The sequence below is a fragment of the Oncorhynchus masou genome, chromosome 9 (genome assembly GCF_036934945.1).
Source record: "Oncorhynchus masou masou isolate Uvic2021 chromosome 9, UVic_Omas_1.1, whole genome shotgun sequence".
NCBI classification, from domain to species: Eukaryota; Metazoa; Chordata; class Actinopteri; order Salmoniformes; family Salmonidae; genus Oncorhynchus; species Oncorhynchus masou.
The window spans coordinates 53,145,820-53,169,457 of NC_088220.1; the positions used below are offsets into that span (position 1 = coordinate 53,145,820).

Here is a 23,638-nt window from a genome sequence, read left to right on the forward strand (position 1 = left end):
CTTCTCCATTTACTGCTAAGAGGGATGATGAAACCGAGTCCCGCTTATTGCTTAGACAATATCCCACATAAATGACTCCCACATGCTTGTGTTTGTGTATTTTAGATTTTTATTTCTATGTTGTGTGTGTGTCCCCCTCAGAGCATGGACTCATCAGACCTGTCAGACGGGCCCATCACTCTGCAGGAGTACCTGGAGGTTAAGAAGGCCCTGGCCTCCTCCGAGGCTAAAGTCCAGCAGCTGATGAAGGTCAACAACAACCTGAGTGAAGAGCTGCGCCGGCTGCAGAAAGAGGTAAGGAGAGGGAGGATGAAAAAAATGTGAGGGAGGGATGATGGCAGGGAGAGGAGGGGAGGTATGGACGGGAGGAATGGATAGAGTGATGGAGGGAGTGGAGAGGGGAGGGTGGAGGGCAGGGTGCACGGAAGAAAGATGGGAGGAATTTTTCAATTATATTGTTAGTTAATGGAAGACGTATCCTTTCTGCCTCAGTATGTTAGTGTGTTGTCACTATCAGTGTTGATCTAGTCTGTTCCCAGAGCTGTCCTTACACTGTAGTAAGCAAATTGTGCAGCTCAGAACAGTATCTGTTAGTTTTGGTGTAAGCACTGCAGTTTGTTCTTCAGTGTGTCAAAGTATCAGGTTTCGTTCCCATCTGTTGTTACGCCATATTTAGTCACTTTGTTTCTGTTCCGTCTCTCCATGGTGGTATTGTTGTTTTGTTCTCATGAATGCCCGAGCTGTTGTCCCATGTCTGTCCCATCACTCATGTCTAACGCCAGGAGAAATACCAGCCCCTAGGCACACACACGTCAGCCCCTGCACACACACCTGGGGAAATGCCCAGCAGTTCTCTTCCAGTGTTGATAGGTTGACAGGTACATACAGATAAAACAATAACACAGTGTCAGTGAGAGTAGCCCCCCCCCCCAAGATACTAAAGATCCACCCCCAGTACTGCCAATATGTATATTTATTGGTTAAGATACAGTGCATTCGGAAAGTATTCAGACCCCTTGACTTTTTCCACATTTTGTTACGTTAGAGACTTATTCTAAAATGGATTACATTGTTTTTTCCCCCTTAATCTATCTACACACAATACCCCATAATAACAAATCAAACAGGTTTTTAGATATTTTTGCAAATGTATATAATAAAATAAAAAATAGATCACATTTACATAAGTATTCAGACCCTTTACTCAGTACTTTGTTGAAGCACCTTTGGCAGCGATTACAGCCTTGAGTCTTCTTGGATATGACACTATAAGCGTTGCACACCTGTATTTGGAGAGTTTCTCCCATTCTTCTCAAGCTCTGTCAGGTTGAATGGGGAGCGTCGCTGCACAGCGATTTTCAGGTCTCCAGTGATATTTGATCGGATTCCGGACATTCAGAGACTTGTCCCGTGTTGCGTTGTCTTGGCTGTGTGCTTAGGGTCGTTGTCCTGTTGGAATGTGAACCTTGGCCCCCAGTCTGAGGTCCTGAGTGCTCTGGAGCAGGTGTTCATCAAGGATCTCTCTGTGCTTTGCTCTGTTCATCTTGCCCTTGATCCTGACTAGTCTCCCAGTCTCTGCTGCTGAATAACACCCCCACAACGTTATGATGCTGCCCCCACTATTCTTCACCGTAGGGATGGTGCCAGGTTCCTTCCAGAGGTGACGCTTGGCATTCGGGCCAAAGAGCTCAATCTTGGTTTCATCAGACCAGAGAATCTTGTTTCTCATGGTCAGAGTCCTTTAGGTTCCTTTTTGGAGAACTCCATGCGGGTTGTCATGTGCCTTTTACTGAGGAGTGGCTTCCGTCTGCCCACTACCAGAAAGGCCTTATTTAGTGGAGTGCTGCAGAGATGGGAGAACCTTCCAGAAGGACAACCATCTCCACAGAGGAACTCTGGAGCTCTGTCAGAGTGACCATTGGGTTCTTGGTCACCTCCCTGACCAAGGCCCTTCTTCCCCAATTGCTCAGTTTGACCGGACGGCCAGCTCTTGGAAGAATCTTGGTGGTTCCAAACGTCTTCCATTTAAGAATGATGGAGGTCACTGTGTTCTCGGGGATCTTCAATGCTGCAGGAATTTTTTGGTTCCTTCCCCAGATCTGTGCCTCGAACACAATCGTGTCTCGGAGCTCTTCGGACAATACCTTCGACCCCATGGCCTGGTTTTTGCTCTGACATGCACTGTCAACTGTGGGACCTTTCCAAATGAAATCCAATCAATTGAATTTACCACAGGTGGACTCCAATCAAATTGTAATAATAATAATAATATATCCCATTTAGCAGACAGAAACATCTCAAGGATAATCAATGGAAACAGGATGCACCTGAGCTCAATTTCGAGTCTCATAGCAAAGGGTCTGAATACTTATATAAATAAGGTATTTCAGTTTTTTATTTGTAATACATTTGCAATAATTCTAAAAACCTGTTTTTGCATTGTCATTATGGGGTATTCTATGGAGATTGATTGATTGGATTTTTTTCCATTTTTTTATCCATTTTAGAATAAGGCTGTAACTTCATAATGTGGAAAAAGAGAAGGGGTCTGAATACATTTGGAATGCACTGTAGTTATACCCATCCACAGACTAGCCAGTTTACCCCCTTATATCCACCCATCAGTATAGACTATAGATGGCCTATAGACTCCCTTGATTCCCCTTTATAACCTTCCTCCATCCATATCTAGTATGTGGTTAGCTAAATGAAGCTCCCTGTACAGTACCTGTGTATGTGGATGGTTGTCCATGTGACCTTTGACACATTAAGGTGACCCTCCTCCCCCGTCCCCACCTCTCCCCGTAGATCTCGCGGATGCAGACGGAGAACAGTGCGTTGCGGGGCGGCCAGGTCGTCGGAGGAGGGGGAGCTGGCGGTTTGGGAGGCGGGGGAGGAGGCAGCCCGGCACATTGGCATGGGGGGGTGAGAGGCGGCGGAGGGGGAGGTAGGGGAGGGGACCACTCCAGCCTAGCCATGTCCTCGGCGCCCGCCCACCGGAGGGACAGACAGGCTTTCTCTATGTACGAGCCGGGGCCCGCCACCCCCAAGCCCCACTCCCACTCCCCGGGCCTGGACTCCCTGACGGGCCGCCTGCAGCCTCTGCACCCCAGTGTAAGTGTGAGCAACGCGCTACGGCCCGCAGGTGGCCGTGGTCATGGTGATATACACCACCTGCCGTCTCTGTCGCTACTGCTGCCTACCTTCTCTACTGCTGTCTGGCATGCACACACCGCTTACCAGTGGAGTGCGCCTCTACTTTAACCCCTAACCTTTGACCCCCAGCCTCTACTGCTGGCGCAAAGCTTTCTGGTCCAGATGCTGCACGCACGCACCTGCCCCAAATACACACAAATACAGAGACTTTGACACTGTGACAAATCACTCTTCTCCTCCACTCACTTTACATGAGTTTATGTCTCAGATTGAGGTTTCTTTTGAGTGTAGAATGTCATCATTTTTTAAGCTAAGATGGCAGGTATCTTTCCCACCATTGAGTGTCTATCATAGCTTTCCCATTCCCTATCTCTAGTGTGAGTAGCTCAAACACGAGGAGTGTCAGTGGTTTGTCCTGCACCGTTAGCCAATAGCCATACGCTCTTCTCAATGGATCCTTCAAGGCACTGACCCACTCGGTCACAGTGGAGCCTAAGGCAGGCTGACTTACACGAGTGTGGGTCAACTGCTGGGTGTGTTGAAAAACAGTGGCAATTCAACATGTGGAAATGATCATAAAATGACGGCCGATGATCTGTGGTCCGAGGCGCTCTAAGCTAATGCACTACCTACACACCTACACACTCACACACTCACCCCTGCTTCCAGACACTTCGACTGGTGTGGAACTTGAATAGGAAGCCAGGAGGTAAAGTCAGTCTGTGTCTCTCTATCTGTCCTGACTCCTGTCTGTCTATCTGTTGCTCATATTCTGGGCATTTCCATCTGTCTGTCCTGTCTGTCTTTTGTTGTGCTCATTGTTGCCTTCAAACCTTACATTCCATTATTCATGCGGGTGATGCAAAATCCCAATTCAGTTTGGTTTGTCTGTGCATTTTTCCGTGTTTCTTTTTAGTTTGTATTTTGTAGGGCATTACAGCGTAGCAATTAGCAAATGCACAATTTCTTATTGTGTAGTTTGAAAGACATTTATTTTTTATTTTGTATAGAATTTAGAGTTCTATATGCTAGGATATATCTAGATAAGTTTTTTTTTTCAATGTTATGTCTTGTTGCTCATACTGTATTTATAAGTCATTTTAAAATGGCTATACTGTATATCATTTTAATATAAAAGTTTTTTTTTTTTTTTAAATCGATGTACCAATCCCAGATTGCACCTTTTTAAAGTTGTACAATTTGGACCCCATCATAGATATTGGACCACATGGTGGTAAAACCCAGTGCTCTTTTGAAAAGCACTGATGATGATGACTTCATTTTATGGACATTATTTGTGTATCATATGCCAGCATACAAGTATTCACAGATGTTCAGTCTACATCAAGTTAGCTCTCCGCTAGGGAACAGTGAGAGCAAGAGTGGCCTACTGGCCATACTGCCTGGGATAACTCACAGCATAGCCCCTTATGTCAGCCAGATGTATCTAAAGAAGTGTCTATAATCGTGCTGACTGTCTGGGCCTGCATACAGTGTCTCGGGGGAGGGCTGATCCAAGATCAGGGACCCCCCCCACCTTATTTCTTCTAATTTTAAAAGCCTAAACTGATCCTAGATCAGCACTTCTACCCAGAGATGCTTTATGAATACATCTGTTGTGAATGTGACTAGCGAGGAGACGTTATTTGAGGCAAGCTAATGAAAGTTAACCGGCTCCTCTGTCTTCTCCTGTGTATGTCAGACAGTATGTTTGTGTGTCTGGTAATGTTAATGATGTACTCCGTGTGTGAGCTGTTCTGGGTTAGTGACTCACTAACTACTTGGCAGGACCTAGCTCAAGACTCACATATTTCCTTTTGAATTCCAGTCAACTTGGGCCGTACACATTTTCAGTATAAACCTGTCCTCGGGAAAGTTGCTCGGCAGTTTGGCTGTTGAGTTTCAGTCAAAAGTTATTTGACAAAAAGAATCGAATTTGATCTTGACGTATAGGCTACTGTCTCCCCGGACAGAGCTGAGCTGACTCTACTCAAGCATGTATAGCGCATCCCAGTGTCGGATTGGAATCTTCCTACTAAAACTCAAAAATTCTGTCAGGCAGTGTTCCTTCTGCAGTTCCTCTGTTGCTTTTCGTTCTCTTGAGATCCTGTCCCGTTCTGTCTATCCTTCAGGTGAGGAAGGGGGGTCCTGGCGGTCCGACACCCTATGGAGGACAGCACCTCTCTAGCTCCATGGAGATGGGGAGATACATGGTAAGGCTGGCTGGCTGGCTGTTGGTCGGCTCATCTGTGACTTCCAGTGTTATTAGACGACTTTGCGACCAACCCCAGACCGTGACGGCTGAAACCTTCAGTGGCGTCTTATGAAAGCTGATACTGACTGACACTGTTTTATAGACCAATATGAGCTGATGCATTGCATTGAGGATTATATATTGCGGCTTAGTGTAAATGTTTGTGTGAATGGCTTGCTTTTGATTGGTTAATAAAGGCCTTGCCATACTCTCACTGATGTCTGCCTTTGGAATCACTACTGCTACCTTTTGATGCTGATAAGGTGTTCTGTTTGTCTACAGGTCCCAAAAGGAGAGAAGCACGGCAGTGGCACTGATAGTGACTATGACAACACTCAGCTGTATGAGCTGTCGCTAAGGTAAGGCTGGGGGGGGGGAGATATCTGGAGCAGGTGGCTGGGCAGTGAATGAGTCATTCTGGGGTCTCCACCAACACGTAGCAGGGGCAGACAGGCCCGGCTCTAGGGTCTACCTAGACATAGAGCAGACTGGCGGACTGTCTTTGTCAAGGACATATTTACTGTGGGTGATTACTTCAGAGATGCTTACCTCTTTGCTCAATGTGGGAATTGCAGGCGAATGAGAGTGTACTGATTGAATGTGTCCTACAGTAGGGGGCGCAGCAGTGAAGAGGAGAGCCGGGGAGAGTCGGAGGAGTGGGGTGGGGGCGAGGGGGTGAGCCGGATCCTACCCTGCCCTGCACCGAAGACGTCATCCTCAAGACGGAGCAGGTGACCAAAAACATCCAGGAGCTTCTGAGGGCCGCACAGGAGTTCAAACACGACAGGTATGGCCCCGACTACAAGACTCACTCCATGACACAGTCAGACTGAGGCTTACGTTGTATCTACGACGGTAACAAGAATGTGTTTTTATCTATGGTTGTAACAAGAGGTTGTCTTATATTCCCTAGTTTCGTTCCATGCTCTGAGAAGATCCACTCTGCTGTCACTGAAATGGCCTCTCTCTTTCCCAAGGTAAGGTTTTGCGCTCCCTCTTTCTAGAATTTCCTTAAAGATTCCGTATTGTGTGAAACTGCCACCAACACTGATTATTATTACCAAAGAGGTTGCTTCAAACAACAAACGTGTTATTTTATTTTTGGCTGCCTGGTAGAACAGCAGAATATATACTGCACATTTCTTGGGACCAAATACAGATTCCAGCTGTAAGCAGTAAGTGTTGTCTCCTCTGTGTCTAACTGTTCTCTCCGTCTCCCCTCAGCGGCCCGCCCTAGACGCCGTGCACTGCTCCCTGCGCCTCCTGGCGTCCAGCGCCTCCCGCCTCCAGGTGGAGTGTCGCAAGGCGGCACCCCCGGACCCCTCAGCGCCCGCCGTCGACTACCAGCTGCTCACCCAGCAGGTCATCCAGTGCGCCTATGACATCGCCAAGGCCGCCAAGCAGCTGGTCACCATCACCACCCGCGAGAAGAAACAGTGACGGAGGTCGAGAGGGGACAGACAGGGGAGTGGCGAGGGGAGTTGCAAGACTGACAGAGGGAGGGAGCCTCGATTTCCAAGCTTTCTAGTCGAGTGACACTTGGAAGGTTGGCATCTCGAGGGAGAGGGAAATGCCAGCAAAGGGGAGAAGATATATTGGCTGCAGACCGAAAAGAAGATCTCTGAGGATGAATAAATAGAAAATGAAGAGTCGAAGGTAGGGAATGAAGAGCGGGAGAAGACCAGGTGGTAATATTATATGACAATAGAACAAAGCTGAGAATCCACTGCAGCCCTTGATTCTATACCTGAGTGGACTGAGTGCAGCTCTATGGGGGAGGGGACTCTAAGGAGGAAGAGGAGTGTGGACCATTGAGAGTGTAATTGCATGCGGGAGATGGGCACAGCGGCTCAGCTCTCATCTCAGTCTATCGTTCCTTTGGAGAGGGGGGGGTCCTTTTATTTCAACACCCCTCTCTGTGCAGCGCCTCAAACTCTGATGAGACTGAGGCAGGCTGGGCCCGGAGCTGGGGCCAGTCAGTGTGGCCTACAATGGGGCCAGGCCTTGGAAGAGATCCACCCTGCTCTACCCCTCTTGTCTCTCAGACAATGCCTCCACTATAGTCCCAGGCTCTGCTAAGGAGCGCCCTTGCTACTCCCTCAGACCCCCGGTACACTACAGCATGTCTTGGCATGGTGGACAAATGACTAGGGGATTTTTTTTTTTTGCCAATCCGTTGGCCTGTACCTCTGGGACAAGAATTACTGACTTAAGAAAAAAAACTTACACTGGAATTATTGTGATTTATTATTATTGTTTTGTATTTTTACTGTCATGAGTTACATTATCATGTATGTTTACTTTGACGTCGTCTCATGTATGATGGTTCCTGTTTAGGGACCAGGAAGAGCTGTGACAATACTCGCTCGCCCTTCTGTCTGACTGGGTCTTGACACGTGCGCACACACACACAAACACTTAACTTGTGAAATGGTCCTGGAGCAGTCCAATTCCTCCCAGATGACGTTTCACTTTTTCCTTCCTAGAGATTTTTTTCCCCCCCCTACCTGTCATGTTCTAATATGTCAGTAGCCAAGAGGTTGAACAGATGCCAAAGGGGTAGGGAAGGGGTCTAACATGCGATAGGTAGAAAAATCCCTGGAAGCTGCATGACGATATTATATTATGCAGCCATTGGCTGCTTCAGTCGCTAGGCAAAGCTTATCATCTCAATCGCACTACAGTGGGATGCATACGAAGCTCGCTCTTCAACATATGCCAACTCGAGGCAGACTAGCTAGATGGGGAACAAATGTTTTGTCAAAATGACCAACTGCACCTGCTGTAGGTTTGTGGGGGGGGGGCACTGGGGAAGCTGCCCTGTTTTTATACTTTACAAAAACAAGTGAACGGTCACACTTCGCTTGGTGACACACGCACTCCACGTGTTTAGTTTGATTTCTTAGCTTCAAGGACTTTAGTGATCGTTTTGTCGGATCTGGGTCATGTTAATTATGAACGAAACGGTTGAAAACGGACTGAAACAAGGAGACTACTTGGACCCCCGCCACACACACACACACAAGACTTGTGTGATCCTAGACACCTGAAAGCGCTTCCATGTCACCTTGACTCATGTTCTCTTAGCCACGGGGTCCCGCCGTTTCACTAATCTGCCTGACTGCGCTCGTGCTCACTACATTTAGTGAACCTGTAGGGGACGAGATCTTTATCATGTCCAAAATATTGTCAAATGTAACGTTCCAATCATGATTGCCTCTGCACATCTCCTGCTAGTCTGGCTTAATACTTAGTGATGTTGTAGCTGTTTGGGTTCCCTGAGTTGATTATCTATCTCCATCTCACACACTGGGACAGTATCTCATACTTTCTTCCCCATTACAATGTCCTCTGTTACCTCTCAGACAACCTGTTGTAGAATAGAGGCCTATATATAAACATATTTTCATGCTATTTTTTTATTAAGCTACATGTTTGTATTGTGTTTGGGAGATCTGATCTATTGATGCTTGTTGTGGTGGGTTCCAGGCCTGAGGGGTAAGTGAATAGGGTCTGAAGTCTGCCACTGGTTAGCACTAAACTCATCTCAAGTCTGAGGGGAAAGGGCTATTGCACAATGCTACGCCTTCCCTCTTCTTCTTAGTGGGCATGTCGGAAATGTCAGTCTGCCTCCATGTTGTGCACATGTTCACATGTGCATCCCGAACACACACACACACACACACACTCGTCATCATGTGGTTCAGACAGTGGCACTGCTCTGTGCCCAGTACTGTTTTCTGTGTATCACAAACCTGGGAGATCAGTGATGGGAGAATATATTTTAACAGAAGTAAAAACTGTAAAAAGTAGAACATTGAAAAAAGGTCAATTGTAATGGAAACTCATAAGCTGTACATTTCTAATAAAATAAAAAAAACTAAAACAAATTGCCTTAAAATGTATGTATTTTTTGTTTAGCTTGAGATGCTTGAAACATTCATCAGGAGGTAAGCCAAAGGCCATATCATAGGAGCGTCTCTGGGTAAGCTGTACAAACTACAATCTCTCTCACTTTCTCTCTCTGGTTCATGTAGTCACACTTTAACTGTCCTCTTGGTGTGAATGATTTCACAGGTTGTTAGCTTTTATGTCTGAAGTCTTTAACATTTAAATCACAGCTCATTACATAGTAATGGCATATGTGTCCCAAATGGCACCCTATTCCCTTTCCAATGCAGTACTTTTGACCAGAACCCTATGGGCCATGATCTCGGTAAACCCTGAACTAAAGTGTCACATTTGTCAGCTGCTCGATTAAATGCTGGGCCCATACGTGTTAAGAGATGCTAGAGAGGGGAGCAGAACCCTCTCTCTTCGCATGTTAAAGGCCAAATGTCCCCCCCCACATACCAAAATATGAAAGATGCGAACACCTGAGAAATCAGGATTTGTACAAATGACCAGCGCCAGAACCACTGCTGCTCATTATCCTCCGCATTCAGTCCTGACAGATTCTCTCGGTTTACATGAAGAATCTTTCCAGCAGAGGTTATATGGGCCACACTAAAAAGTAGTGCACTACTTGGTACGCGTACACACTAACGGTCTCGAGGACGTGATGTTGGACATGCTGAAGCCTATTAGGGAGAGACATTTACCATTTTCAATGGTTACGTCCACAATGACACACTATTCCCTATGTGGTGCACCTTTTTTATTTTTTATGATTACGATCTTGTCTCATCGTTGCAACTCCCTAACGGGCTCGGGAGAGGCGAAGGTCGATTTCATGCGACCTGTCAAGCCCTGCTTCTTAACACCCGGCCTTGCTTAACCCGGAAGCCAGCTGCAGCAATGTGTCGGAGGAAACGCCGTTCAAAGTGCCTTAGACCGCTGCGCCAAGCAGGAGGCCAGTGCACTATTTTTGACCAGGGCATAAGGGAGCCCTAAAGTTTCTATTGACAGATACACTGAGTCTACAAAACATTAAGAAACACCTGCTCTTTCCATGACAGACTGCCCAGGTGAAGACCATGATCCCTAATTGATGTCACTTAGTTAAATCCACTTCAATCAGTGTAGATGAAGAGGAAGAGACGGGTTAAAGAAGGATTTTTAAGCCTTGAGACAATTGCGACATGGATTGTGTTTGTGTGCCTTTGAACGGGGTATGGTGGTAGGTGCACGTTGCAACGGTTTGTGTCAAGAACTGCAACGCTGCTGGGTTTTTCACGCTCAACAGTTTCCCATGTGTATTAAGAATGGTCCACCACCCAAAGGACAACTTGGCAACTGTGGGAAGCATTGGGCCAGCATCCCGGTGGGAACGCTTTCGACACCTTTGCTTCAGGGCATGGACTTTACAGAGGCAGTTCTGAGAGCAAAAAGGTGTGCAACTCAGTATTTGGAAGGTTTTCCTAATGTTTTGTACACTGTATATGGCTACAGCTGCTCCATTATGGTAACCGCATCTATGGTGATTTTTGTTTTCACTGTTGTAATTCCATTACTTAGTAGGATATGACTGAAGATCATTATTCTATGTATACATTAGTATTGTAAATAAGAGTATACACATCTACATCTGGTACAGGGTTACTAGTAAACATCACACAGTAGTTAAAAACAAATAAAAAGCCCTCACAGGGTATCGCTGCTCCCAAGTGTTTTCATTATCATGCATAGCAACATCATGTTCAATCGTTTTCTCGCACAATTGCGAGGGAACGGGGAATTCATATCCTGTGGTTGTTCAAAGCATAGAAACAGAATCTCTCTAATTCTGTGGTTGAAACGGTTAGCTTCCAACCAATAGCTTCATAGGAGTACACTGGCTGTGTAGTAGGAGACGAGCAATAATCCACATACAAATCCTCTCTGTCCATGTCCTGATTCACTGCAGCCATCATATATTAAATAACTCACAAAACATGATTTAACCCCCCCCCCCCCCGATTTGTTACTATCACACAACAGCATTTGATGGACTCGTACCCACTACTGCAACTGACAGCCCGTTGCTTACAACAGCAACTACGCTCCCGTCCAGATTTATTTGGACAGTGAAGCTAAACCTTGTCATTGGGCTCCAGCATTTAGGATTTTAGATCACATGATTCATGAGGTGACAGTACAGAATGTCAGCTCGAGGGTATTTTCATATGTTTAAACATTTAGAAAGGAAAGCACTTCATCCCCCCTGCTGAAGAATTCACTTAGTTACATAATCAAAAGTTGAGTATTTGGCTACATATTCCTTGAACTCCGTGACTACATCAAGCTTCTGGCTCTACAATTTGTTGGATATATTTGCAGATAGTTTCTTTGTTGTTTCAGATTATATTTTGCCCAATGGGAAATGAAGGATGACTGGAGTCCATTTCTTTCTGAACACTTCCAAATGAATCCTGATAATGCCATGATTAAGACAAATGGTGAATAACGATGAGTGAGAAGGTAACATAAGCTGCAACAAAACATGCTAACCTCTCACCATTTCCAATAACAGGAGAGGTTAGTATTCACTCATCATTATTCACGATCCATTCATGATTATCGATAATCATGGTAGCAGCCACATTAATGTAGAAGTGTTCAGAAACATATGCTCTTCCTACAATAAGGGCTTGTAGGGTCACAGGCTTGATGTGGTCATTGAGTGCAAAGGATTATGGGATCAAATACAAAACTTTTGACTACTTTAATACTTTAAAGTGAATTTGTCCAAATACTTCAAAATGGAGAAGTCATTTCCAAAAGGTAAAACAGATGAAAATACCCTCAAATTAAAAAGGTTGCCTCATGAAACATTTGACCTAAAATAAAAATTGTTAGCGTCACTGTCCAAATACATATTTAAAAGGGATTTACTTTAGAGAAATTAACAGAAAATGTATTGAACAAAAACTCCCTGGTCAATTCTGTCAGCTAACCAGTGGGTGTTTCCTGGTTTGAATTATATTTATTGTTGGCGCCACACCCGCAAATCTTGCTGCAAACCTTCATATGGCAAGCCTGAATACCAACTACTTAGGAAATGTATGCCTTTCCTGCGCACTTCTAAGTCTGAATCGGCCCCTACGAGAACAATTGAACGCGTAGTAAAATGGTATCATTGGTGGTGGTTGTGAATGAGATCTGATTGAATGGGGTTTTATACTATGGAGTGTTGTATGACAGTTAAAATACTAAAATATTCCTTAACTACCAACGATAGAAGATGAATCGGAGGTCTCCTTAAAAAAAAAATCCATAAAATGCTCAGTTTCTTCAACAGAGCAGTGTTATTAGGCAAATGGGAGTAGCCTGATTTTAGGTCCCATTGTCCTTCCTTCTCCCAGGGCTAAAGACAAGATGGGTGTAATAAACAGATGTCTGTTTCTACTCGTCGTCCTCTGTGCTGGAGCTGGGTGGTAGGAGGACACATTCCTTTCGTCGGCTCTTGGACACCCTCCTCTTCCTCCTCCCTGGCATCTTCAGCCTCCTGTGGATCACATCTAAGACAAAACACAACTAGACTTTTTAACCATTAAGGGCCTCTGAAAAATTTCCCCCAAAATTTTTTTTTTTTTTTAATTTAGGAAACTCGGGGTCTCAACTTCAAAGTTCAATTTTGAAATGTGGTTGTCCAACTTTTTTGCTCTGTCAGTCACTGATAGTGAGTCAATTAGCCCATGTCAGCTAACATTTTTTAGATTGCCAAGTTAGCTAGCCACTAAACTATCTAAACATGATATCATGTTCCAATTACCAGCCAGTGGGCCCCCATAGATTGTGTTAGTTTCACTCAGATATCATATTCAAAACTGCAAACATTTCTCTCCACCCCATGGCAAAATGTGTTGATTTACCCGAAATGAACACCAAAACTACCTCCACTGTCAAGTGGGGGGTCATTAAAATGTTTTGTTCAGTGTGTGTGTGTGTGTGTGTGTGGGCGGGGGGGTATATGGATGTCGATATGCAAACCTGTGAGCAACTATGGCCCCTCGTGATGAGTTCATATTTTTGGTGTAGACATATTGTACATGCGCACAATACCCCCCCCCACACACACACAGACACACACACAGTCCTGTGCCGTTTCAGGAAGTTGCAGGTAAATACGAATCACTGATATATTATGTTGTTGTATTATGTTAATCTTAGGCAAATGAATAAACGCTCTAAGTTCAATCCATTTTTTATATGGTTGAATTCCGTTTTAATGTCTGCATTCTGTACTTCCGTCCACATTCTATGCAATGCGGATTTTATAGGGCCCAAAGAAGTGTGTGTTGGGGAGGGGAGGGGGGGATGTTTAAGTCCAAATGAACCCACCTGCCACCCTGTCGTAGTCCTGCTTGGGGTCATGCCAGTACATGCTGGGCGTTGTGCGCCACTGGCGGTAAAGGCGGGTGTGCAGCATGGAGAGTGCCAGTAGCACCAGGAGGAAGCCCAACGCCGCCGCCGCCCACACCGCCTCGTCTGTCCGCGGAGTGGGCAGCATCCTGTCACCGGGTCCAGCCGCGGCGCCCCCAAGCGGAGCTACGGTCTCAGTGCACTCGCTGTGGCCCACCCTACCATCACAGTCTGCTCTCCTGTCCCGGCTGTTCGCCTGTGTGACACCCAACTGCTTACGCCGACTCTGAGACAGAGCCTTTTCCCTCTCGGTTGGAGACTTGCGAGGGAGAGAGACGGCCCCGTGTCTGCTGCTCTTCACCCCTCTCCCCTGGATGTCTCGCGGTTTCCCGCTCTGCCTCTTGTCCTCTGCTTCGTTCTGGTTCAGCCAGTCTGTTTCTCTCACTTTCCCGCGGGGCTCTTTGTCATCCGTGTTATTTTCTCTGCGGCGAGGTTGGGTCACTTTGAGTCCTTGGTACGTATCTCTCTGTGTAGCCCTCACTATGGCTGGGCCCTGTGCTTCAGGTCTGTTCAGGGTAGTCCTGTTGGTCTTGGTGACTGCTAGAGGGTCCGTATCTCTCTGTGTAGCCCTCACTATTGCTGGGCCCTGTGCTTCTGGTCTGTCCAGGGTAGTCCTGTTGGTCTTGGTGACTGCTAGAGGCGGCAACACGGTGGTCCGGCTCTCTTTCTCCCTCCCATCGTTCCCGAGTGCAGCTCGGCTCTTGCGGACCCTCCCTCTCCTCCAGTCTGTCACCTCCAACCGTCCATCCAGCAGCAGAGCGAGGGTCTCCTCACAGCACTGCTTCCGAGACTGGTGATGATCAACAAATAGGCACACTCAGTAGATCATGCAATCATCGAACGACAGCGTCGGGACATCATGTTACTTTACACCAGTGCTATTCAAAGTCGGGGTCGTGACCCTGGTTGTGGGAAAATTCTAGTGGGTTCGCCAAATACCTAAAATGTATATATTTTCAGTGTATTTTTATGTACATTGGTTCTTTTAATATGGATAAGAGAGATAAATGTAATGAAGGTCATTTGTGGATGTGAAAATCAAAATGTACAGATTTGACGGTTGTTTCATTAGATTTGGGGTGGAATGGGATCCCCAGAAATTCTGGCCCAAAAAAGTGTGGTCCCCACTAAAAAAAAGTTTGAATACCACTGCATTACACTGTCTTTCAAATGTTCAAACATGCAGTGCCCTCTCCTCTCTCTGTCTTCTGGCTCACCTTCTTTGGGTATGCGTGTTTGTGATCCGCAGGATGGGTCAACAGCAAGTTATACTTCCTGTTTGGACCCACATCGCCACTGTTACCATGTGCCGCTGTCAACTGCAGCCAATCACAGACCTCCGGAGTGGTCACCTGGGACAGCTCCAGAGTGCGACCCCAGGACACCAGCGCTAACGGCTTCAACAGGAGAGAGATTCAGTCCCCACAGGGTCATGTTCAGTAGGCACCAAATGGAAAAGAAACTGATGTGCTTATCCAATAAGAAAAGCTTGTTTTCCTCCTTGTTTTGTAACTGTGTGCCCTACTGAACACAACCCTCATTTCAATGGCATGCCACTGAATGTGTTCTACTGTGTTCCCCATTGTTAGAAGGAACATTCTGGTCTCTTGTTTCACCGTCACGACTTTGTCTATGCATCTGTTGGGATGTCAATTGAATGCCCTGCTGTCACAGTAGACATGTTGTCGTCCGTTTTCAGTGTAATCTATAATCAGGTTCAACTAAGCCACTACGGAGGTGCCATTATGCGTTTTCTAGAATCCTATTGGTAAGGAGATGGGTCTATTGGGATATCAGTCAATTCACAAGCTAGTACAAAGTAGATGGTAAATTACTTCTACTGATATCTTAGAGTAAGTAAAGGTAATGTCTTTAGTGTGTGTGTGTGTGTGTGTGTGTTTGTGTGTGACTCACTCTGTGTTTGCTGAGGTCAGGGTGTGGCGTTATGATGTAGTCAGACAGACAGCAGTGGCCCAGGACAGACAGCAGGTCACGCTGACGAACAGGAGCACACGGATGGTACAGCAACACTGTTGCTCCATGCTGCAAACACACACACCAGTAGAGGCTGATTAGAGTTGGACAATCAGATATGGCAATACTAGACTAATGAAAAATATTAGCTATCTCTGAGGTTGGTTGGTTGTGTGTGTGTGTGTGGTTACCTGCAGGTTGTTGAGCCAGCGTTGAGGGGGGCAGTACAGGTACTCTCCACTCTCTGCCCCTACAGTCCAGTGAGCGCCACTACACAAACCACCCACATCATGACAGGATAGTAAATGGAACGCAACACAGGAATCGACATTCATCTTTTTTCTTTTACTACAATCTTGTCTCATCGCTACAACTCCCGTACGGGCTCGGGGAGACGAAGGTTGAAAGTCATGCGTCCTCCGATACACAACCCAACCAAGCCGCACTGCTTCTTAACACAGCGCCATCCAACCCGCAAGCCAGCCGCACCAATGTGTCGGAGGAAACACCGTGCACCTGGCGACCTTAGTTAGCTCGCACTGCTCCCGGCCCGCCACAGGAGTCGCTGGTGCGCGATGAGACAAGGATATCCCTACTGGCCAAACCCTCCCTAACCCGGAAGACGCTAGGCCAATTGTGCGTCCACCCACGGACCTCCCGGTCGTGGCCAGTTACGACAGAGCCTGGGCGCGAACCCAGAGTCTCTGATGGCACAGCTGGCGCTGCAGTACAGCGCCCTTAACCACTGCGCCACCAGGGAGGCCCCGACATTAAGCTCTCAGAGGCACTTGTCCATCATGCAAGTCAGGAACTGTTTCTATTTATGGTTGTCACTTGCACAGAAAATGTATTTGGCTGTTTACATACATTTATTACAAAGTCACATTTAACTGACAATGGGATTTCACACAGGTTCCCAGGTGAGTGTGTATTTTGTGTACTTGGTGATGTAACACTTCCTGTGTGTGTGTGTCTACAGCATCTTACCTGTTGGGGATAGTGTGATTGTAGGTGATGGGTGTGTCCATGCAGATGTGCTCAATCGGCTGAGGTCAGACAGGAAAAAGAGGGCACACATATGTATCAGATACAAATGTCACGAAGAGAACAGGCGTGATTTCCCATTCTACATGTCAGAGAGGCACGTTGAGTTCTACACAATACATCTCTACGTGAACGTTCTGCAACGCTGTGCCCTGCAGAACGGGGCCCGGGAGTAGTATTTTTGTGTAAAGAATCAGTCGCTTCAAATACTTACCACTATCAGTAATAGCTACACTAAGGGTTTGGAAAGAATGTGTTCACAACGAAAGATAATGCTAGCTCATTGTGCTTTCTGTTTGACAAGTTGATTGATTTACCTGTGGGGGATACTCTGTCTCAATGCTAGGAATCTTCTGCAAACAGAGGATAGAGACCTGGTTTGCACTGTGTTCCAGCAACGGATTTGCTCGGGGAAATGCACTCAACAAACGCACAATATGAAGCCAAGTGCAAAAGATAAATAGGCGACATAATCAGAAATGCTCAAGTTTACATGTAAACTCATGCTTACAGTAGTTTACTACCAGTCTTTATGTATGTTATGTGGAACAGTGGTTCAATAGGTCAAGTGGTTCGCTCCATGGTTACCTGGGTCGTGGACTCTGGCCAGGAAATCACAGGACAGCTCCATACAACTGACAGGGGCAGGTCTCTCCCCAGCAAGAGCTGTCAGTCACAGAAAACACATTATACAGACACAAAACTGCCACAGTTTGCTTGCTGTCTGGAGTGGTAACATACAATCGATGGCACATATATTAAATCATGCCATTGCATTGTGTTAGCTATGGTTTTTCTTCGTGGTCGTTGTTCAGATCGTCTAACAATTATACTTGAAGCAGGCAATACAAAGTCAAGTGAAGTGACATGTCAATATAAAATAGTCTTAGAATGATTCACAGTGTACCTTCCCATTGTCACAGGCTTGCCACATCGACCTAGCAGCACAAGACAGAACCAAGAACAGCCACAGTCCGGACAGCAGAGTCGCCACCCTTGGAGACATTCTGCTGCACACAATGGAGAGTGCGCTAGTCACCGCGCTGTGATGATCTTCTGGGATGTATCATTTGATTTCATCTCTTTAGCTAAATACATTTTGTTTTTCAGAACAGCCATTAGTCAACATGTGGATCATCCCATCCATGTACCTCCCACGGCTAGGACCATCAGCGCGAGCTACTGCAAGCCCTCTCCAGTGCAAAGCGAGGCACTGATGCTGTTTAAAGCTGGTTTCCGACAAAATACTATATTCCAAGCTCTCCTTTCCTACCATCGTGCCATTAACACTGGCTACGGCATCGCAAAGGGGTCAGAAAATGTAGGTTCTTTGTCTATGGGCTCTACTAATTTCTTCCACATGGTGGCGCCAGATTATCACGAAACCATCTGAACGCTGAACACTTGAGGGCAGCAAGAACACAACACAGAACACTGTCCGCAAATGTTAATGTAGAAATCCCTATGGGAAATCCGCACCTCAAAATTCATCTTTAAAATGCGATTGATAAGATGAACAAATACTTTCAATTACAATTACATGTAGTGAGTAGGCTTATAGAATGTGGTGTCCTCTCACCATTCCCCAAATGTTTGACCAGAAAGGTTATGCCTAAATGTAGGCAACCTTGCAACGAAAATTAGCTTATTTTGGACAAATTCAGGTAGGTTCCTCCCGTTTAATTTGCTTCTGTTTGGTTCCTAGTTTTACACCCCAGTGTAAAATGGACTACATTTGATCCCTTCAATACTATACCACAATGAATTTGATTGATTAGAAATGATTTACCCATTTTAAAGCGCCAGGCAGCTACTGGCATTCTGTGCTTTTATACCACACAGTCCTACTCAATTCCGCATTTTATTTTATTATTTTATTTGTCACCCCTCAGACATTTACTATTTTGGTTGGGCCCGGTCTTGAGGCAGCAGTTTGTGTTTTGTGAATGGAAAAAAAGTTGAGCAAGGGTTGAATCATAATAATAATACATTTAATTTGTAAAGCACTTTTCTCACAAGGCGCATAAAAAAACAATAAAACAATCCAAAACACAGAACACAGACAACATTCAAAGCTACACTACATTACCAAAAGTATGTGGACACCTGCTCATTCCAAAATCATTAGGCATTAATATAGAGTTGGTCCCCCCACTTTGCTGCTGTAACGGCCTCCACTCTTCTGGGAAGACGTTCCACTAGATGTTGGAACATTGCTGTGGAGACTTGCTTCCATTTGGCCACAAGAGCATTAGTGAGGTCGGGCACTGATGTTGGGTATTTAGGCCTGGTTGGGTTGGGGTTCCTGAGTTGGGGTTCCAATTCATCCCAAAGGTGTTCGATGGGGTTGAGGTCAGGGCTCTGTGCAGGCCAGTCAAGTTCTTCCACACCGATCTTGACAAACCCTTTCTGTATGAACCTCACTTTGTGCATAGAGCATTGTCATGCTGAAACAGAAAAGGGCCTAGCTCAAACTGTTGACACAAAGTTGGAAGCACAGAATTGTCTTGAATGTCATTGTATGCTGTAGGGTTAAGACTTCCCTTCACTGGAACTAAGGGGCCTAGCCCAAACCATGAAAAACAGCCTCAGACCATTATTACTCCTCCACCAAACTTTACAGTTGGCACTATGCATTTGGGCAGGTAGCGTTCTCCTGTCATCCACCAAACCCAGATTAGTCCGTTGGACTGCCAGATGATGAAGCTTGATTCATCACGCGAGATAACAGATTTTCATTGCTCCAGAGTCCAATGGCGGCAAACTTAACACCACTCCAGCCAATGCTTGGCATTGGGCATGGTGATCAGCTGCTCAGCCATGGAAACCCATTCAATGAGCTCCCGACAAACAGTTATTGTGCTGACATTGCTTCCAGAGGCAGGAAGTCAGTACTGAGTGTTGCAACCGAGGACAGACGATTTTTACACGCTTCAGCGTTGGCAATCCCGTTCTGTGAGCTTGTATGGCATACCACTTTGCAGCTGAGCCATTGTTGCTCCTAGATGTTTCCACTTCACAATAACATCACTTACAGTTAACTGGGCTGCTCTACCAGGGCCGAAATTTGACCAACTGACTTGTTGGAAAGGAGGCATCCTATGATGGTTTCATGTTGAAAGTCACTGAGTTCTTCAGTACGGGCCATTCTACTGCCAATGTTTGTCTATGGAGATTGCATGGCCATGTGCTCAATTTTATACATCTGTCAGCCACGGGTAGTGGCTGAAATAGGCAAATCCACTAATTTGAAGGGGTGTCCACATACTTTATTCCATGGTCATGCGTAACTTTATTCAATGCATTAATTTGGTCAGGGCGTCCTCGTGCATTTAATTGTTGAATCTTATCATCGCATATTTATGCCCATGCTTCAGCCTATTTATGTATAGCCACTATGCTGCATCAGTTGGGCTACAGGTGATAATGCTTATTACTAAATAGCACACCTGCCTGATAATATGGACTAATATATGATGTTGGGCTCATTTATAGAGGGAAAGTGTTTATTTTAAATGGTGTCATTATCATTTACATTTGTATTCATTTTGGAGTAGAAAAATCTATGTCAGAAAAGTCCAAAGTAATCAGCCTCTCTGATTCCAGGTTGTCCAACACAAGACTTGAATAAATGTATTCATGATATAAACTTCAGCCTAATTAGACCTGATTTCCTATAAGACCCCATTTGCGACGATGTCTTGTCTATATATCGTTGTCAAAACAAGTCTGCGGCGCTGCGTGCTAATGGTTAGTTCTGGTGAGCGATTGGATAGCATGCACTGCAGCACACTGGGCAGCTGTGCTTCAGATCATTTGATTACTGCCAGGGGTGATTAGACTGCGCCAGGCAATGGTCTCATGTGGGCATGAATGTAATCCAAACCCCACCTTCATGTAAATCGTGACGATCTCAGTTACACAAATCTCACAGAAATTAGCCTACTTACACTTTTTAGTCAATTTTGGCATTGGAATAAATGTTTCTGACGAATATCAATGCCACATAGGCCGTTTTCAACCAGAGAAGTTGATTTTTGCCTTCAGTTGTTGCTATTTAAAGTAATACATAAAAATATTGATATTTGAGCTTTGATTGGGCTATATTGACTAAAATATCAGCAAAGTGTTGGATGTATTATTTCTTTTAAAATGCCCCAGATCCCCTTACAGGGTGTTGACCTTGGAACCCACATCCATACCCACACATACAGTCAAATTGTGCAATCGGCCCCAGGGTTTTGGGAACCCTAAGCGAGATTTGGTTGGTAGGCACCTGTACTTTGCAGACAAAACATTTGACTGGCCCCGTGTCTTGATGGCAGAAAGAAACATTTTCGTTTTACAGTTCATTTTCTGCAGTTCTACACATTTTGTCATGTGGCGGAAGAGAAGGTTTTACAATTCTTTTTACTAATTTCCTGCAATTCTACACGTTTTGCCATTACTTGTGCCATGTCAATATAATGTCTGAGTGAGGGGGACTAACAAAATCAATGGGGTCCCCCTAGAGGTCAAGCCCCCTTGACACGCCTGGTCGGGTTAATTGAGTGACTGACATAAGAGAAAAACTGCTGCTAGACAACCAAATTTCGAAATCGCACCTTGTGTATTCTACTTTTCCAACTCTCAACAGTATATTTATTTATATTTTTGGCCGTGGGCCCCGTTTTTGGAAATTGATCATCAGGCCTACAAAAGGAGGGCCAACCCTGCTTTATGGACAGAGTGGGATCTCTGGTACTTTTAGAGAAATGGTCCAATTTGTAGGCATTACCACAGAGCTAGGTGTTGTGGTGGAGAAAAAACCCAGCAAGGCTTATCCATTTCCTCAGGTCTTTTTAATCAATTCTCTCAGATTTTTTATCTGTTACCTCAGATTTTAATATCCATTTCCTCACTTTTTAGTCGTGCCCTTATTCGTGCACTTTTTATTTGTGCCCTCTTCTTCTTATGTAGGCTACCATGACATTCCAACTTGGCCATAGCATATTGTAGCCTGTTTCAAATGGTGATGAGCCTTTTTCCAGTTTGTGTTTCATTCCCTCAAGTTCCCTCATTCTGTCAAGTTCCCATGAAGCTACAGTTGTAGTCTGAAGTTTACATACACCTTAGCCAACTACATTTAAACTCAGTTTTTCAAAATTCATGACATTTAATCAAAGTAAGAATTCCCTGTCTTAGGTCAGTTAGGATCACCACTTTATTTTAAGAATGTGAAATGTCAGAATAATAGTAGAGAGAATGATATATGTAAGCTTTTATTTCTTTCATCACATTCCCAGTGGGTCAGAAGTTTCCATACACTCAATTAGTATTTGGTAGCATAGCCTTTAAATTGTTTAACTTGGGTCAAATGTTTTGGATAGCCTTCCACAAGCTTCCCACAATAAGTTGGGTGAATTTTGGCCTATTCCTCCTGACAGAGCTGGTGTAACTGAGTCAGGTTTGTAGGCCTCCTTGCTCGCACACGCTTTTTCAGTTCTGCCCAGACATTTTCTATGGGATTGAGGTCAGGGTTTTGTGATGGCCACTCTAATACCTTGACTTTGTTATCCTGAAGCCATTTTGCCACAACTTTGGAAGTATGCTTGGGGAAGACCCATTTGCACCAAGCTTTAACTTCCTGACTGATGTCTTGAGATGTTGCTTCAATATATCCATATCATTTTACTTCCTCGTGATGCCATCTATTTTGTGAAGTGCACCACTGCAGCAAAGCACCCCCACATCATGATGCTGCCACCCCTGTGCTTCACAGTTGGGATGATGTTCTTCGGCTTGCAAGTCCCCCCCTTTTTCCGCCAAACAAAACAATGGTCATTATGGCCAAACAGTTCTATTTTTGTTTCATCAGACCAGAGGACATTTCTCCAAAAAGTACGATCTTTGTCCCCATGTGCAGTTGCAAACCGTAGTCTGGCTTTTTTATGGTGGTTTTGGAGCATTGGCTTCTTCTTGCTAAGCGGCCTTTCAGGTTATGTTGATATAGGACTTGTTTTACTGTGGATATAGATAATTTTTTACCTGTTTCCTCCAGCATCTTCACAAGGTCCTTTGCTGTTGTTCTGGGATTGGTTTGAACTTTTCGCACCAAAGTACGTTCATCTCTAGGAGACAGGACACGTCTTCTTACTGGGCGATATGACGTCTGGTCCCATGGTGTTTGCGTACTGTTGTTTGTACAGATGAACGTGGTACCTGCAGGCATTTGGAAATTGCTCCCAAGGATGAACCAGACTTGTGGAGATCTACAATTGTTTTTCTGATGTCTTGGCTGATTTCTTCTTGATTTTCCCATGATGTCAAGCAAAGATAGGCCTTAAAATACATCCACAGGTACACCTCCAATTGACTCAAATTATGTCAATTAGCCTATCAGAAGCTTCTAAAGCCATGACATCATTTTCTGGAATTTTCCAAGCTGTTGAAATACACCGTCAAGTTAATGTATGTAAACCTCTAACCCACTGGAATTGGGATACAGTGAATCATAAGTGAAATAATCTGTCTGTAAACAATTTTTGGGAAAATTACTTGTGTCATGCACAAGGTAGATGTCCTAACCGACTTGCCAAAACTATAGTTTGTTAACAAGAAATTTATGAAGTGGTTGAAAAACAAGTTTTAATGACTCCAACCTAAGTGTATGTAAACTTCCGACTTCATCTGTATAGGGGAAAACTGGGCTAAAATGTAACACGAGTTAGTTGTAACAGATAAGCTTACATTATTCAGTCTGTATCAAATCAATAGACATTCTCATTGTCTATTACCGGAGTGTACTTCTGTCTGGCAGTGTTTCACAGCAAATCATGCTGCAAAACATGTTGAGGCGAGACACAAGAAAGGAGTTTCGAATTTTGG

The 23,638-nt window shown here is 45.1% G+C and overlaps 2 protein-coding genes across 4 annotated transcripts in view; one reads left to right on the top strand and one right to left on the bottom strand.

Annotated features, from left to right (window-relative positions):
- Positions 1 to 9,300, top strand: part of LOC135546199 (ARF GTPase-activating protein GIT1-like) — a 26,178-nt gene extending 16,878 nt beyond the window's left edge. Inside the window, 8 exon segments of the mRNA XM_064974429.1 lie at positions 142 to 294; positions 2,809 to 3,114; positions 5,289 to 5,369; positions 5,693 to 5,769; positions 6,022 to 6,083; positions 6,086 to 6,197; positions 6,324 to 6,387; positions 6,635 to 9,300. Coding sequence (XP_064830501.1) covers positions 142 to 294; positions 2,809 to 3,114; positions 5,289 to 5,369; positions 5,693 to 5,769; positions 6,022 to 6,083; positions 6,086 to 6,197; positions 6,324 to 6,387; positions 6,635 to 6,850 — 1,071 coding nt within the window. The 3' untranslated portion in view covers positions 6,851 to 9,300.
- LOC135546200 (uncharacterized) lies at positions 9,181 to 18,065 on the bottom strand. 3 transcript variants are annotated; one of them, XM_064974431.1, is made up of 9 exons: positions 17,679 to 18,065; positions 17,360 to 17,437; positions 17,089 to 17,121; positions 16,715 to 16,773; positions 15,919 to 15,997; positions 15,668 to 15,796; positions 14,971 to 15,150; positions 13,673 to 14,543; positions 9,181 to 12,849 (listed from the first exon to the last, which is right to left on the bottom strand). In XM_064974431.1, the coding sequence occupies exons 1-9, from the start codon at positions 17,775 to 17,777 to the stop codon at positions 12,734 to 12,736; spliced, it is 1,644 nt and encodes a 547-aa protein (XP_064830503.1). In that variant the 5' UTR covers positions 17,778 to 18,065; the 3' UTR covers positions 9,181 to 12,733. The 3 variants fall into 3 exon arrangements, with proteins under 3 accessions (XP_064830503.1, XP_064830502.1, XP_064830504.1); XM_064974430.1 differs by having other exon boundaries at positions 17,089 to 17,124; XM_064974432.1 differs by lacking the exon at positions 17,089 to 17,121.
- Positions 18,066 to 23,638: the final 5,573 nt, after the last annotated feature.